Source organism: Somniosus microcephalus, chromosome 3 (genome assembly GCF_052327205.1).
Source record: "Somniosus microcephalus isolate GS21.2 chromosome 3, FLI_Smic_1.0, whole genome shotgun sequence".
NCBI classification, from domain to species: Eukaryota; Metazoa; Chordata; class Chondrichthyes; order Squaliformes; family Somniosidae; genus Somniosus; species Somniosus microcephalus.
This window is the reverse complement of record NC_140989.1, coordinates 292,934,769-292,948,255: the sequence shown is the minus strand read 5'-3', so window position 1 is coordinate 292,948,255 and position 13,487 is coordinate 292,934,769. Positions and strand designations below refer to the sequence as shown.

The 13,487-nt window shown below is 40.6% G+C and overlaps 1 protein-coding gene across 2 annotated transcripts in view; it reads left to right on the top strand.

Annotated features, from left to right (window-relative positions):
- The window catches only part of ankrd13c (ankyrin repeat domain 13C), a 160,953-nt gene that overhangs the window by 103,825 nt on the left and 43,641 nt on the right, over positions 1-13,487 (top strand). For both annotated transcript variants that reach the window (XM_085982781.1, XM_085982782.1), the window contains exons 5-8: positions 4,798-4,843; positions 5,869-5,935; positions 7,159-7,303; positions 8,776-8,907. In XM_085982781.1, the coding sequence (XP_085838907.1) occupies positions 4,798-4,843; positions 5,869-5,935; positions 7,159-7,303; positions 8,776-8,907 (390 nt within the window). The remainder of the gene's footprint in view (positions 1-4,797; positions 4,844-5,868; positions 5,936-7,158; positions 7,304-8,775; positions 8,908-13,487) is intronic.

Sequence of the window (13,487 nt, the reverse complement as noted above, 5' to 3'; positions counted from 1 at the left end):
TTTGCCTAACATTTTAATGGATCATTTTAAAGCTGTGGTTCTGATTTTATTTGAACAGGCCCATCAAAATATTTTTATGGCCTCTCGCCACCAGTTTAGGATACTTGCTACTCATTTTCAGTTTTTTATCCTTGTTCTCCTTCACTTCTGCTTTCCTCTCACACTTTCTTCTTACACTTCTGTTTCTTTTTCCCTCAGTATCCTGAGAAAGGTACAAATGAGGAAGCATATTTAGCTAATCTATCCAAAAAGAACTTAATATCATTTCCCTTCGTCCCAACTCTCTCAATCACAGCATCCAACTGTTTGGTAAATGCTCTAGGGTTTTTGACTGTACAACCTCACCCTGTGTGAAAGTCCGTTCTAACTGTTGATCAGTCTTTGTGTGAACAACTTCCTGACTTTCCTCAAATGCCCTTTGTCAGTTTGAATATGTCACCTTTTCCGGCTGTCATCCAAAACTCTGCTACCCGTATCCTAACTCGCACCAAGTCCCATTCACTCATCACTGTTGTGCTTGTTGACCCACATTGGCTCCCAGCCTGGCAACGTCTCAATTTTAAAATGATCATCTTTGTTTACAAATCACTCCATGTCCCAGCCCCTCCCTATCGCTAACCACCTCCAGCCCTATATTATTGAGTGGAATGGGCCTATATTCTCTGGCGTTTAGAAGAATGAGAGGTGATCTCATTTGAAACATATAAAATTCTTAGAGAGGGCTTGACAGGGTAGATGCTTGAGAGGCTGTTTCCCCTGGCTGGAGAGTCTAGAACTAGGGGTCATAGTCTCAGGATAAGGGATCGGCCATTTAGGATTGAGATGAGGAGAAATTTCTTCACCCAGCGGGTTATGAATCTTTGGAATTCTCTACCCCAGAGTGCTCAGTCGTTGAGTATATTCAAGACAGCGATTGATAGATTTTTGGACACTAGTGAAATCAAGGGATATGGGGTTAGGGCAGGAAAGTGGAGTTGAGGTTGAAGGTCAGCCATGATTTGATTGATTGGTAGAGCAGGCTCGCGGGGTCATGGCCTACTCCTCCTATTTCTTATGTTCTTATGTAACCCCCCGCCTGAGATCTCTGCGCTTCTCCAATCCTGGCCTCATGCGCATCCCCGGTTTTCTTCGCTCCACCTTTGGCGGCCGTGTCTTCAGCTGCCTAGACCCATAGCTGTTAAATTCTGTTCCTAAACCTCTCCCCATCGCTATCTCTCTTGCTGCTTTAAGACCTCCTTAAAACCCACCTCTTTGACCAACCTGTCCTAACATCTCCTTATGTGGCTTGGTGTCAAATTTTGTTTGATAATCGCGCCTTGGGATGTTTTATTACGTTGCACTATATAAATGCAAGTTGTTGTTGTCTTGGTTAAATTGAAACTAATGTTCCAGGCTCACCTTTTCTATATCAATTACCATATTTTCTGCTTCCAAGAGGTAATCTTTCTGCTGCCTCCTTTCAGGATGAACAGCTCAAGTTTTCCACTTTTTCAACTTAACTCATTCCTTTGACATTGGGGGTCAGTCTCATGGCTCTTCCCTGCACTGCCTTCAGGGTTTGAATGTCTCCCTTCACAATTTAAGCATAATTTTATCTGACTTGTACTCTGTTTTAGCTACATTTGTCTCCTGGATTGCAGCTTTACAGTGATCGGAAATGTTGACACCAAGCCTACTAGATCTCTTTCAGTTTCACCCATAGTCATTTCAATACCATTTTTGAGTAATTGCATTTGTCTGTATCAAATTTCTTGTGTCATTGTTCTGCCCACTTGCATGCTCGCTAACATTCTATAGGCCCCTGGATGCCTCAGATTCAACTGCCCCTCTTTTGGTTTTCTCGGCAAAATTAACCAATTTGTATTGTGCTCTGAATGCAAGTGGTTAATGTAAATTAGGCATCTCAACACTGATCTTTGGGGGATTTCCCACATCACTTCTCTAACAAATACCTGCTACTTACTATCCTTCAGCCAGTTCCTTCTCCATTCCCAGATTTTATCTTGAATCCTCACCACTTTAAGCTTAATGAGCATCCTTTCATATGGAACTTTTAAAAAAGCTTTTACGAAGTCTGTCTCCACTAAATTCTTCTCACTTTCTCTTTTCCTCTCCTCTTCTCTTGTACTGCTGTTTCACTTCTCCCCTGTTTGTCACTGTGGGATCAGGGAGTGGGCCACTGCAACAACTGAAAAGGCAAAAAATGAAGGGAATCCGAAAAGAATAACTACAAAACCAAACAAATGTGCAGCTGTGCTGAAATTTGGTGTGATTGACGTTGGCTCCAAGCAGTTGGGAAGAACCATTGTAGTTAACATAGAATCATAGAATAGTACAGCACAGAAGGAAGCCATTCGGCCCATCAAGTCTGCAACGGCTCTTTCGAAGAGCAATCCAGTTAGTCCCACTCCCCTGCCCTTTCCCCATATCCCTGCAATTTTTTCCCTTCAAGTATTTATCTCATTCCCTTTTAAGAACATAAGAAATAGGAGCAGGAGTAGGCCAATCGGCCCCGCGAGCCTGCTCCGCCATTCAATAAGATCATGGCTGATCTGATCCTAACCGCCAATCCACTATCATAGAACCATCTCCTGAATCTAACAGAATTAGACACACGAAATAGGAGCAGGATCAGGCTACACGGCCCCTGGGCCCGCTCCGCTACCCACAGGGCCATGACCGATCCGAACCTAGACTCATGTCCAAATTGCTGCCCGCTCCCCGTAACCTTTAATTCCCTTTACTTCTCGGAAACTGTCTATTTCTGTTTTAAATTTATGTAATGATGTAGCTTCTACAGCTTTTTGGGGCAGCATATTCCATGGACCTACCACCCTCTGAGTGAAGTAGTTCCTCCTCATCTCAGTTTTGAAAGAGCAGCCCCTTATTCTAAGACTATGCCCCCTAGTTCTAGTTTCACCCATCATCGGGAACATCTTCCCCGCTTCCACCCGATCCAACCCCTTCACAATCTTATATGTTTCAATAAGATCGCCTCTCATTCTTCTGAACTCCAATGAGTAGAGTCCCAATCTACTCAACCTCTCCTCATATGTCCATCCCCTCATCCCCGGGATTAACCGAGTGAACCTTCTTTGTACTGACTCGAGAGCAAGTATGTCCTTTCTTAAGTATGGACACCAAAACTGTACGCAGTATTCCAGGTGCGTTCTCACCAATACCTTGTACAACTGAAGCAATACCTCCCTATTTTTATATTCTATCACCCTAGCAATGAAAGCCAACATTCCATTGGCCTTCTTAATCACTTGCTGCACCTGCATACTAACCTTTTGAGTTTCGTGCACCAGGACCCCCAGATCCCTTTGTACTTCAGTACTTTCCAGTTTCTTGCCATTAAGATAATAACTTGCTCTACGATTTTTCCTGCCAAAGTGCATAACCTCACACTTTCCAGTATTGTATTCCATCTGCCAAATCTCTGCCCACTTACTTAGCCTGTCTATGTCCCCTTGCAGGTTTTTTATGTCCTCCTCACTCACTACTTTCCCTCCCATCTTAGTATCATCTGCAAACTTTGATATGTTACACTCGGTCCCCTCCTCCAAATCGTTAATATAGATTGTAAAGAGTTGGGGACCCAGCACTGACCCCTGCGGAACACCACTAGTTACTGATTGCCAGTCTGAGAATGAACCATTTATCCCAACTCTCTACCTTCTGTTAGATAGCCAATCCTCTATCCATGCCAGAATATTACCCCCAATCCCGTGATTTTTTATCTTAAGCAATAAAATTTTGTTTTATTTTCAAAGCTACTATTGAATAAGTTTTCACCACCCTAACAAGCAGTGCATTCCAAATCCTAACCACTCTTTGCGTAACAACGTTTTTCCTCATGTCACTTCTGGTTCTTTTGCCAGTCACCTTAATCTGAGCCCACTGGTTATCGACCCTTCAGCTGTTGAAAACAGTTTCTCTTTATTTACTCTATTTAAACCCTTCATGATTTTCAACACCTCTATCAAACCTCCTCTTGGCTTTCTCTGCTCTAAGGAGAACAACCCCAGCTTCTCTAGTCTATCCACGCAACAGTAATCCCTCATCCCTGGAACCATTCTAGTAAATCTCTTCTGCACCCTCTCCAGAGCCTTCACATCCTTCCTAAAGTGTAGTGCCCAGAATTGTGGACAATACTCCAGCTGGGGCCGAACCAGTGTTTTTATATAGGTTTTGCATAACTTCCTGGCTTTTGTACTCTATGCCTCTATTTATAAAGCCCAGGATCCCATATGCTTTATTAACTGCTTTGTTAACCTGTCCTGTCACCTTCAAAGATTTGTACACAAACACCCCAGGTGTCTCTGTTCTTGCACCCCCTTTAAAATTGTACCATTAACTTGTATTGTCTCTCCTCATTCTTCCTACCAAAATGTATAACCTCACACTTTTCTGCGTTGATTTTCATCTGCCATGTGTCCACCCATTCCACCTGCCTGTCTATGTCGGCTTGAAGTCTATTACTATCTTCCTCATTGTTTACTACACTTTCAAGTTTACTACACTTACCAGAATCATTCAGGTTAAAAATTGTTGAGTCTGGTCCTTTCAGCCCCTTCCCGAGCCTCTTGTGAATATCTCACATTGCAATAGTTTGAAAATCACTGATTTAAAATATTGAATGTTATAGCTCAATTCGCAGGAAAGTAAATTGAGATAAAAGGTTATCTGTTGCCATTGTAAAATTTCCATAATCATACATGAAAGATCAATTAAAGTAGAATTAGTCTGTTACTTAGGAGGTAACTTTGTTTATATCTTTATTTTATTTTTTAGCTGGGGGATTTTTATTTAGAGCTCCACTGGGATTTTCAAAGCTGGGGTAAGTGTTGATTGTCATGTTCTTTTGATTATTTTTCTATACACAATTCCAAACCAGTGCTCTTATTCCAAGCTTTTAAAGATAAAATTCTGGATGCTAGCCACTGTTTCTCCCAAGTTGTGTTTAGCATTATCATATGGAATATAATATTTGCTTGGTGAGCGTTGTAAGGTCCATTATATAAACAATTAATGCTCCTTTAGGAAGGAAAACAGCTTGCTTGCTTTAAAACCGTAAACTACAGTAGGAAAAGTATGTGTGGAACGACATCTAGATTGTATTAAGCAATTTAAATTGCTCGATCACTAGTGTGAAAGTAATCACTTTCAATCTCCTTTAGAGGCAAGTTTATTCCAGTTTCATAGCAATTTTCATTTCTTCTTTGCATGATTTCTGGTACATTACAAAGCTAAAAATAATTTACTGCAATTTGGTGAGTGTACAGTTTCACCTTTGGACTGTCTAATTATTATTGCAACTTCAAAACTCAAAGAAAATGTTACCGATGGATGGATGTGCTTTGTGTGAAGTACTTATCATTCCATCTAGTTAGCAGAAACCTACAATTATTTAAGAATTGAATCATACAGGAAAACATTGATTCCACTCTCTCAATAAGAGCTCCAAATGTAACTACTCAGTTCACATGACCACAGGCTCCTGATTCAGCAGTGGTCCTGGATGCTAATTGACATGTTATGTAACGTTCAGTACTGTGGGTACTGCTTTGTATGAGGCAGGTTTTAAATGCTCAAGTTCCCAAAGCCTCCGTATTAGTTATAGATTGCATTGATTTAGTTGCATGGTAAAGATTTTGTATGAATTGTTTCCTATTAATGTTTCTTGTACCATCTTTATTTCACTAAACAAATGTTTTACTGTGAATTATTAAGAACATTTGGCAGCTTGTTGAAAACCATATGCAGTGTTCTTCCATTGTTATAGAATTTTTAAATATGAAACTTAAGTCGGTATAGCAACTGAGCCAGATTCATTGTTCTTTTTCTACCCTTTCTCTATTACAGTGCCTTTACTTTCCAGAATTCTGCCTTCAGATGCTTGTAAAATTTACAAACAGGGTATAAACATCAGGTAAGTTAGTTTCACATCCAATAAGGTGCAGAAATCAATCAATGCTAGAAAGTACATTCATACTTCTGGATGCAAGATTCTTCATGAATCTTTCTTTATATTCATTCTTGGGATCCGGGCGTCGTTGACGAGACCGGCATTTATTACCTGTCCCTAGTTGCCCCAGAGAAGATGGTGGGCCGCCTTTTTGAACCACTGCATTGAAGCGGTTTGATACAACTTGCTAAGCCACTTCAGAGGGCAGTTAAGAACCAACCACGCTGGTGTGGAACTAGCGTCACATTTAGGTCAGACCGGGTAAGGACGGCAGGTTTCTTTCCTTCCCAGTTGGGTTTTTTCGACGATCCGACAGCCTCATGATCACTTTATACTGATACCAGTTTTTTTATTTCCAGATTTTTTTTTTTTAAACTGAATTCAAATTCTCAAACTGTCATAATGGGATTTGAACACATTCTCTGGATTATTAGTACAGATATCTAGATTACTAGTGCAGTAACATAACCACTGCCCTACCGTACCCATGAATCTGTTACAATTGAACTGTCTAACTTGGTGATCTCCTATATACTTTCCAATGTCTTCGACTTTGACCATAGTTCATCAGATTGTGGTCTCAAGACTGTCTGATAGTTGGGATTAGTTTACAAATCCTACCAGCCTCACCCAGATATTCTCAACTCAGAGTACCCATCTTCACGGATCTTTCATGGAACCATTCATAAGACAGCTTGTGTATAAACTGATCGGGGCTTCAAGCTTTAACACATGCCTAAGGCAGTTCAACCACAGCTGTGGACTTGCAGTACTCCACACAAACGGTTGATACTATACCAGTGGATGCAATCTAAAGACAGCATTAGGCAATCCATTAAACAAATATTGCACAGATATTGTTCTGTATTATGTTGGTGAGGTGGCTTTCTAGCATAATTCAGCAGAATCACAAATTATTATTAATACATTTTGTTAACAGAAATTTTTTGTTGAGTTTTCTTATTCATAAACCATACAAATAAAGATAATGTTATCTGGTAAAAGATTTTCTGCATAAGAGATCACTGATATCTTAATACAGGAAATTCTGAAAGTTCATAAATAGTAATGTACATGAACTAAAAACTGCTGTGCAACCCATGAGAACAAAAAACAATTGGATTGTAGGCCACCACAGTACATATGTTAATAAATGCCAAATCCTTATGATTTTTATGTGTTTTCAGGCTTGACACAACTCTAATAGACTTTACCGATATGAAGTGTCAACGTGGAGATTTGAGCTTCATTTTCAATGGTGACGCAATACCCTCTGAATCTTTCATAGTATTAGACAACGAGCAGAAAGTTTACCAGCGAATACATCATGAGGTGAGTTTTGTGCTGTACGAATAGCATCCGTCAACTTTGTATTTAGCAATGGTAGTTACCTATGGTCAGCCTGCATCATGTTCATTAAATAAGACGTATGAATTCAGGTTGTATAATTAATAGTGATAAATGTTTTGGTAAAAAAATAGCTTTACTGGCTACATATTGATTCATGTTTCTTCATAAATCTATACAAATCTATTCTCACGTTATTTACTAAAATTGTAGCAAGATACTGAACTTTAGAAAACAGTTTTGGCATACATACTGCAGTGATCCCCTATCATGATTGGTCTTTTCTTGAGTTTTGGCCTGTGCATTTTTTTGGGTACATACGGGTGCAAACACAGAGAAAGCTCATACAATTGAATTCTCCTCGTACTTTGCATGCTCATCTGCAAATAGGGGAAAAAAAGCTAGGATTGTATATAATCATATTTAAGTTATTATTTACACCTATTGCTTCATTAAGTATTTCCTGTCTTTTATTGTGTTGTGTGCCGGTTCTTTTTTCCTGTCTCCTGGATTTCTGTTTTTTTTATCTATGCTGTTTTTTTTCTTCCTGGATTTCTGTTTCTCTCACTTTGCTGTCCCCGCCTCCCAATTATTTACCTTTTTCCTCGCGTGCTCGTTCTAGCTCTCGCACTTGGTGTTTAACATCTAATCTGAAAAACGGCACCTCTGGAGTGCAGCACTTCCTCAGTACTGCACTGGAGCATAAGCCTAGATTATTTACTCAAGTTTGTAGTCGAGCTTGAATCCCACGACTTTCTGGCTGCATTGAGTGGCGAGGGTGCTACCACTGAGTGAAGGCTGACACCTATTTATGCAAAATCCTGACATATACAAGTATTATGGCTGCAGTTCCTATTTAATTCAGGAATCCTTGTAGAGATGATACTGCAATATCCAGAAAAATTACACCACTGAATAGAAAAGAAATGTTTTCATTTGTATTTGAGCAGTGCAGTTGTTTATCCATACTGTACATTACAGTTTTGAGAGTAGGATTAATAAGTCACTCCGTTCACAGTAAGTTATCTTGATCGACTTGTGTTTTCAAGAGTGTATATAGTCATAATAAGTAACTTTGGTGTTAACTTAAATGCATGACTCACAAACTGAAACATGGCAGCAAATACTGAGCACATTCCTGATGAACACATCTTAAAACTCTTCCAGTGCACTGAATTTACAATTGGAAACATAAATATAAAAACATGTTCATGTTGTATTGTCAGATTAAAAATCTTAACCTAATTGGAAGCCAGAACCAAAAATTCTGTATTAATAAAGCTATTAGAATTTGATTTTATATATATTTATATGTGTATATGTTATATACATTAGACAATAAAACAATCGATCTGCCTGTCTTTAGTTAATACTTGCTGTATTTCTGTCATCTGCAATTATTTGGGTACACAACTATTCTGGTTTTCCAGTTTCACATGCTAATAATTTCCTTTCAGGAATCAGAGATGGAAACTGAAGAGGAGGTAGATATTTTGATGAGCAGTGATATTTACTCAGCGACATTATCTACAAAATCTATTACCTTCACACGTGCGCAGACAGGCTGGCTTTTCCGGGAGGACAAAACGGTATGATTGCTTTTGTTTGTGAGTGTTAGCTTTCATTAAGATATATGTGGTCTGTAATGTATAAATTAAGCTTTCCAAAATGTTCAATTTTACATAGAATATACAGCACAAAAACAGGCCATTCAGCCCAACCAGTCCATGCCTGTGTTTATGCTCCACTCGAGCCTCAGCATAACCCTCTCTTACCTTCTCCTTCATGCTTATCTAGCTTCCCCTTAAATGAATCTATACTATTCACCTCAACTGCTCTCTGTCGTAGCGAGTTCCACATTCTCACCACTCTCTCGGTAAAGAAGTTTATTCAGAATTTCTTTGATTTCTTGGTGACTATCTTATATTGATGACCTCTAGCTTTGCTCTCTCCCCCCCCCCCCCCCCCAAACAAGTGGAGACACTCTCTGTCTACTCTTATCAAAATCTTTCATAATTTTAAAGATCGCTATTAGGTAACCCTTCTCTTTAAGAGAAAAGAGGTCCAGGCTGTTCATCCTTTCCTGATGGGTATAACCCCGTAGTTCTGGTATCATCCTTGTAAATCTTTTTCGAACACTCCAGTGCCTCTATATCCTTTTTATAATATGGCGACCAGAACTGTAAACAGTACTCCAAGTGTGGTCTAACCAAGGTTCGATACAAGTTTAGCAACTTCTCTACTTTTCAATTCTATTCCCTCTAGAAATAGACCCAAGTGCTTGGTTTACTTTGCTTATGGCCATATTGACCTGCCTTGATTTTTAGTGATTTGTGTATTTGTACTCCCAGATTGCTTTGCTCCTCTACCCCATTTAGATTCTTATTTTCCAAGTAATTTGTGACCTCCTTATTTTTCTGACCAAAATGTAATACCTCACACTTATCTATGTTGAAATTCATTTGTCAATTATATGTCCATTCTGCAAGTTTATTACTGTCTTCTTGAAATTTGTTGCAGTCCTCCTCAGTGTTGACTATTCCTCCCAATTTGGTGTCATCTGCAAATTTTAGAAATGGTGTTTTTGATTCCAAAGTCTAAATATAAATTGTGAACAACAGTGGTCCCAGTACTGATCCTTGTGAGACTTCATTTCCCACTTTCTGCCACTCTTAATAGCTACTCTTTACCCCTACTCTCTGCTTTCTATGTTGCAGCCAGCTAGCTATCCATTCTGCTACTTGTCCCCTGACTCTGCATGCTCTGACCTTATTCATTAGTCTCTTATGTGGTACCTTATCAATTGTGAGAAGTGCAGTACTCTTGACAGGATCCTCCACATAATGAATACCAATGATTCAAGCTGTGAGCAAGTAAAGGCTATGTATTTCCTTACTGAGAGGAACGGTCACTCTGTGGTGCTAATACACCTGCTGGCATGTCTTATTAAAGCACATTTGGGGGATACCTGGGAGTATGATGCATGGTTCAGAGAAATTCAAGAAGATTGAAAAAAATAATACCACAAAGAAAATTAGTTGTGGATTTATTTATTGCTTGTGATAATTGGTACTGGAGAATGTAGGTATCCTTCTTCATTCCACCCCCCCCCCCCCCCCACCCCCACCCGTGCTTTGTGTCTGGTGACTGTGCTAAGTAAATCCAGGTAAATGTGCTACAAAGAAAGAAATAACTTTATATATAGTGCCTTTCATGACCCTGGGACACCCAAAGTGTTCTACAGGCAATGAAGTACTTTTTGAAGTATAGTCACTGTTGTAATGTACAGTGTTAACTCAAGTTTCAAAACCCCTCTACTGCATTATATTATATTTCAAGTTCCTATGCTTTTAACTGGACCAGAGCGGATATGAAGCTGAAATTAAGGTGCTCTTTTTTTATCTTTGGCCATGAATAAGAACATAAGAAATAGGAGCAGGAGTAGGCCATTCAGCCCCTCGATCCTGCCCCGCCATTCAGTAAGATCATGGCTGATCTGATCTTAGCCTCAACGCCACTTTCCCGCCCGCTCTCCATAACTCTTGTCTCCCCTGTAGCTCAAATATATGTCTATCTCCGCCTTGAATATATTCAATGACTCCGCCTCCACAGCTCTCTGGGGTAGAGAATTCCAAAGATTCACAACCCTCTGAGAGAAGAAATTCCTCCTCATCTCCATTTTAAATGGGCGACCCCTTATTCTGAAACTATACCCCCTAGTTCTAGATTTCCCCCATGAGGGGAAACATCTACCCTGTCAAGCCCCCTCAGAATCTTATATGTTTCAATAAGATCACGCCTCATTCTTCATAACTCCAATGAGTATAGGTCCAACCTGCTCAATCTTTCTCCATAAGACAACCCCTTCATCTCAGGAATTAACCTAGTGAACCTTCTCTGAACTGCCTCCAATGCAAGTATATCCCTCCTTAAATAAGGAGACCAAAACTGCACGTAGTACTCCAAGTGTGGTCTCACCAGCGCCCTGTACAGTTGTAGCAAGACCGCCCTACTTTTATACTCCATCCCCCTTGCAATAAAAGCCAACATTCCATTTGCCTTCCTAATTACTTACTGTACCTGCATGCTAACTTTTTGTATTTCATGTACGAGGACGCTCAGATCCCTCTGTGGCACAGCATTTTGTAGTCTCTCCATTTAAATAATAATTTGCTTTTTTATTCTTTCTTCCAAAGTAGATAACCTCACATTTTCCCACATTAACTCCATCTGCCAAATTTTTGCCCACTCACTTAACCTATCTATATCCCTTTGCAGACTCTTTGGGCTGGATTTTATCAATGGGGAGCTTTTGGAGGCGGGACTCGCACTTGTTGGGTTTTAGTCCCGCCTCCATCAACTTGTGGCCAACCCACGCTATTTTCCCTTGATTGACCTTGTTAAGACCGCCCAGTTACAGGTGACGTCAGCGAGGGCCGTTTCATCTGTCAAGAGCTTTTGACAGATGAAATGTCATCGTTTGACAGCTCTGTGAAGCTGTCAAATACTGACAACCTGTTTTCTAAGTTGTGTCTTTACTCAAGACTCAATTAGAAAGCCTTCCTGACCAGAAAGCAGAAGGCTGCAGCTTTTGACAGTTCAGCGGCCATTCTGCTTTCTGTGCCGGTGAGCTGAGGGACTCCCAAGACCTGAAGGGAGGAAGCCTGCAGGAAGAAGTAAAGGTAAGTAAAACTTATTAAAACACTTTACACACACCTCACACACTTACCTCTGCACACATGCACCCATTACTCACCTGCACACCGGACATCTCAGCCCCTCTGACCCCCGCAGACCGACGGCTCGCCTCACTGACCCTGGCGAGGTTCGGAGCCGTCGGGAAGCCCACACTTCAGGGCTCAAAATAGGGATTAGCCAAAAAACTGCCTGTTAACTACCTGTTAATTGGCATTAATCCCCTTCCCGCCTCGAGAAGGCGGGACCCGGCGCGGGTCGGCTACTTGCCTCCTGGCAAGATGGCATGGAGGCGGGTTCGGGGTGGGTTGGGCACCCGCCCCCAAATTCTGCCATTTTCCCAGCAGTCCCGCCTCCAAACCCACCTCCCCAGGGCTGGCAAAATCCAGCCCTTTGTGTCCTCCTCACAGCTTGCTTTCCCACCTATCTTTGTATCATCAGCAAATTTGGCTACAGTACACACGGTCCCTTCATCAAAGTCATCAATATAGATTGTAAATAGTTGAGGCCCCAGCTCTGATCCCTGTGGCACCTCACTAGTTAGTTTGCCAACCTGAAAATGACCCATTTATCCCGACTCTCTGTTTTCTGTTAGTTAGCCAATCCTCTATCCATGCTACAGTAATATATTACCCCCAACCCAGTGAGCTCTTATCTTGTGTAGTAACCTTTTATGTGGCACCTTATTGAATGCCTTCTGGAAATCCAAATACACTACATCTACTAGTTCCCCGTTATCCACCCTGCTCGTTACACCCTTAAAGAATTCTAGTAAATTTGTCAAACACAATTTCCCTTTCATAATACAACCAAGCAGAGTCAACATGATTTTATGATTTTCTAAATGTCCTGCTATTACCTCCTTAATAATGGATTCCAGCATTTTCCCAATGACAGATGTTAGGCTGACTGGCCTATAGTTTCCTGCTTTTTGCCTCCCTCCTTTCTTGAATAGGGGCGTTACATTTGCAGTTTTCCAATCCACTGGGACCTCTCAAGAATCCAGGGAATTTTGGTAGATTACAACCAATGCACCCACTATCTCTGCAGCCACTTCTTTTAAGACCCTAGGATGTAGGCCATCAGGTCCAGGGGACTTGTCAGCCTTTTAGTCCCATTAGTTTGCCTAGTACTTTTTCTTTAGTGATAGTCATTGTTTTAAGTTCCTCCCTCCCTATAGCCCCTTGATTATCAATTATTATTGGGATGCTTTTAGTGTCTTCTACCATGAAAACTGATCCAAAATATTTGTTAAAAGTCTCTGCCATTTCCCTGTTTCCCATTATTAATTCCCCAGTCTCATCCTCTAAGGCACCAATGTTTACTTTAGCTACTCTCTTCCTTTTTATATACCGGTAGAAGCTCATACTGTCTGTTTGTATATTTTTTGCTAGTTTACTCATAATCTACTCCCTCTATTATGTTTTTAGCCATCCTTTGCTGGTTTCTAAAAATTTCCCAATCCTCTAGCCTA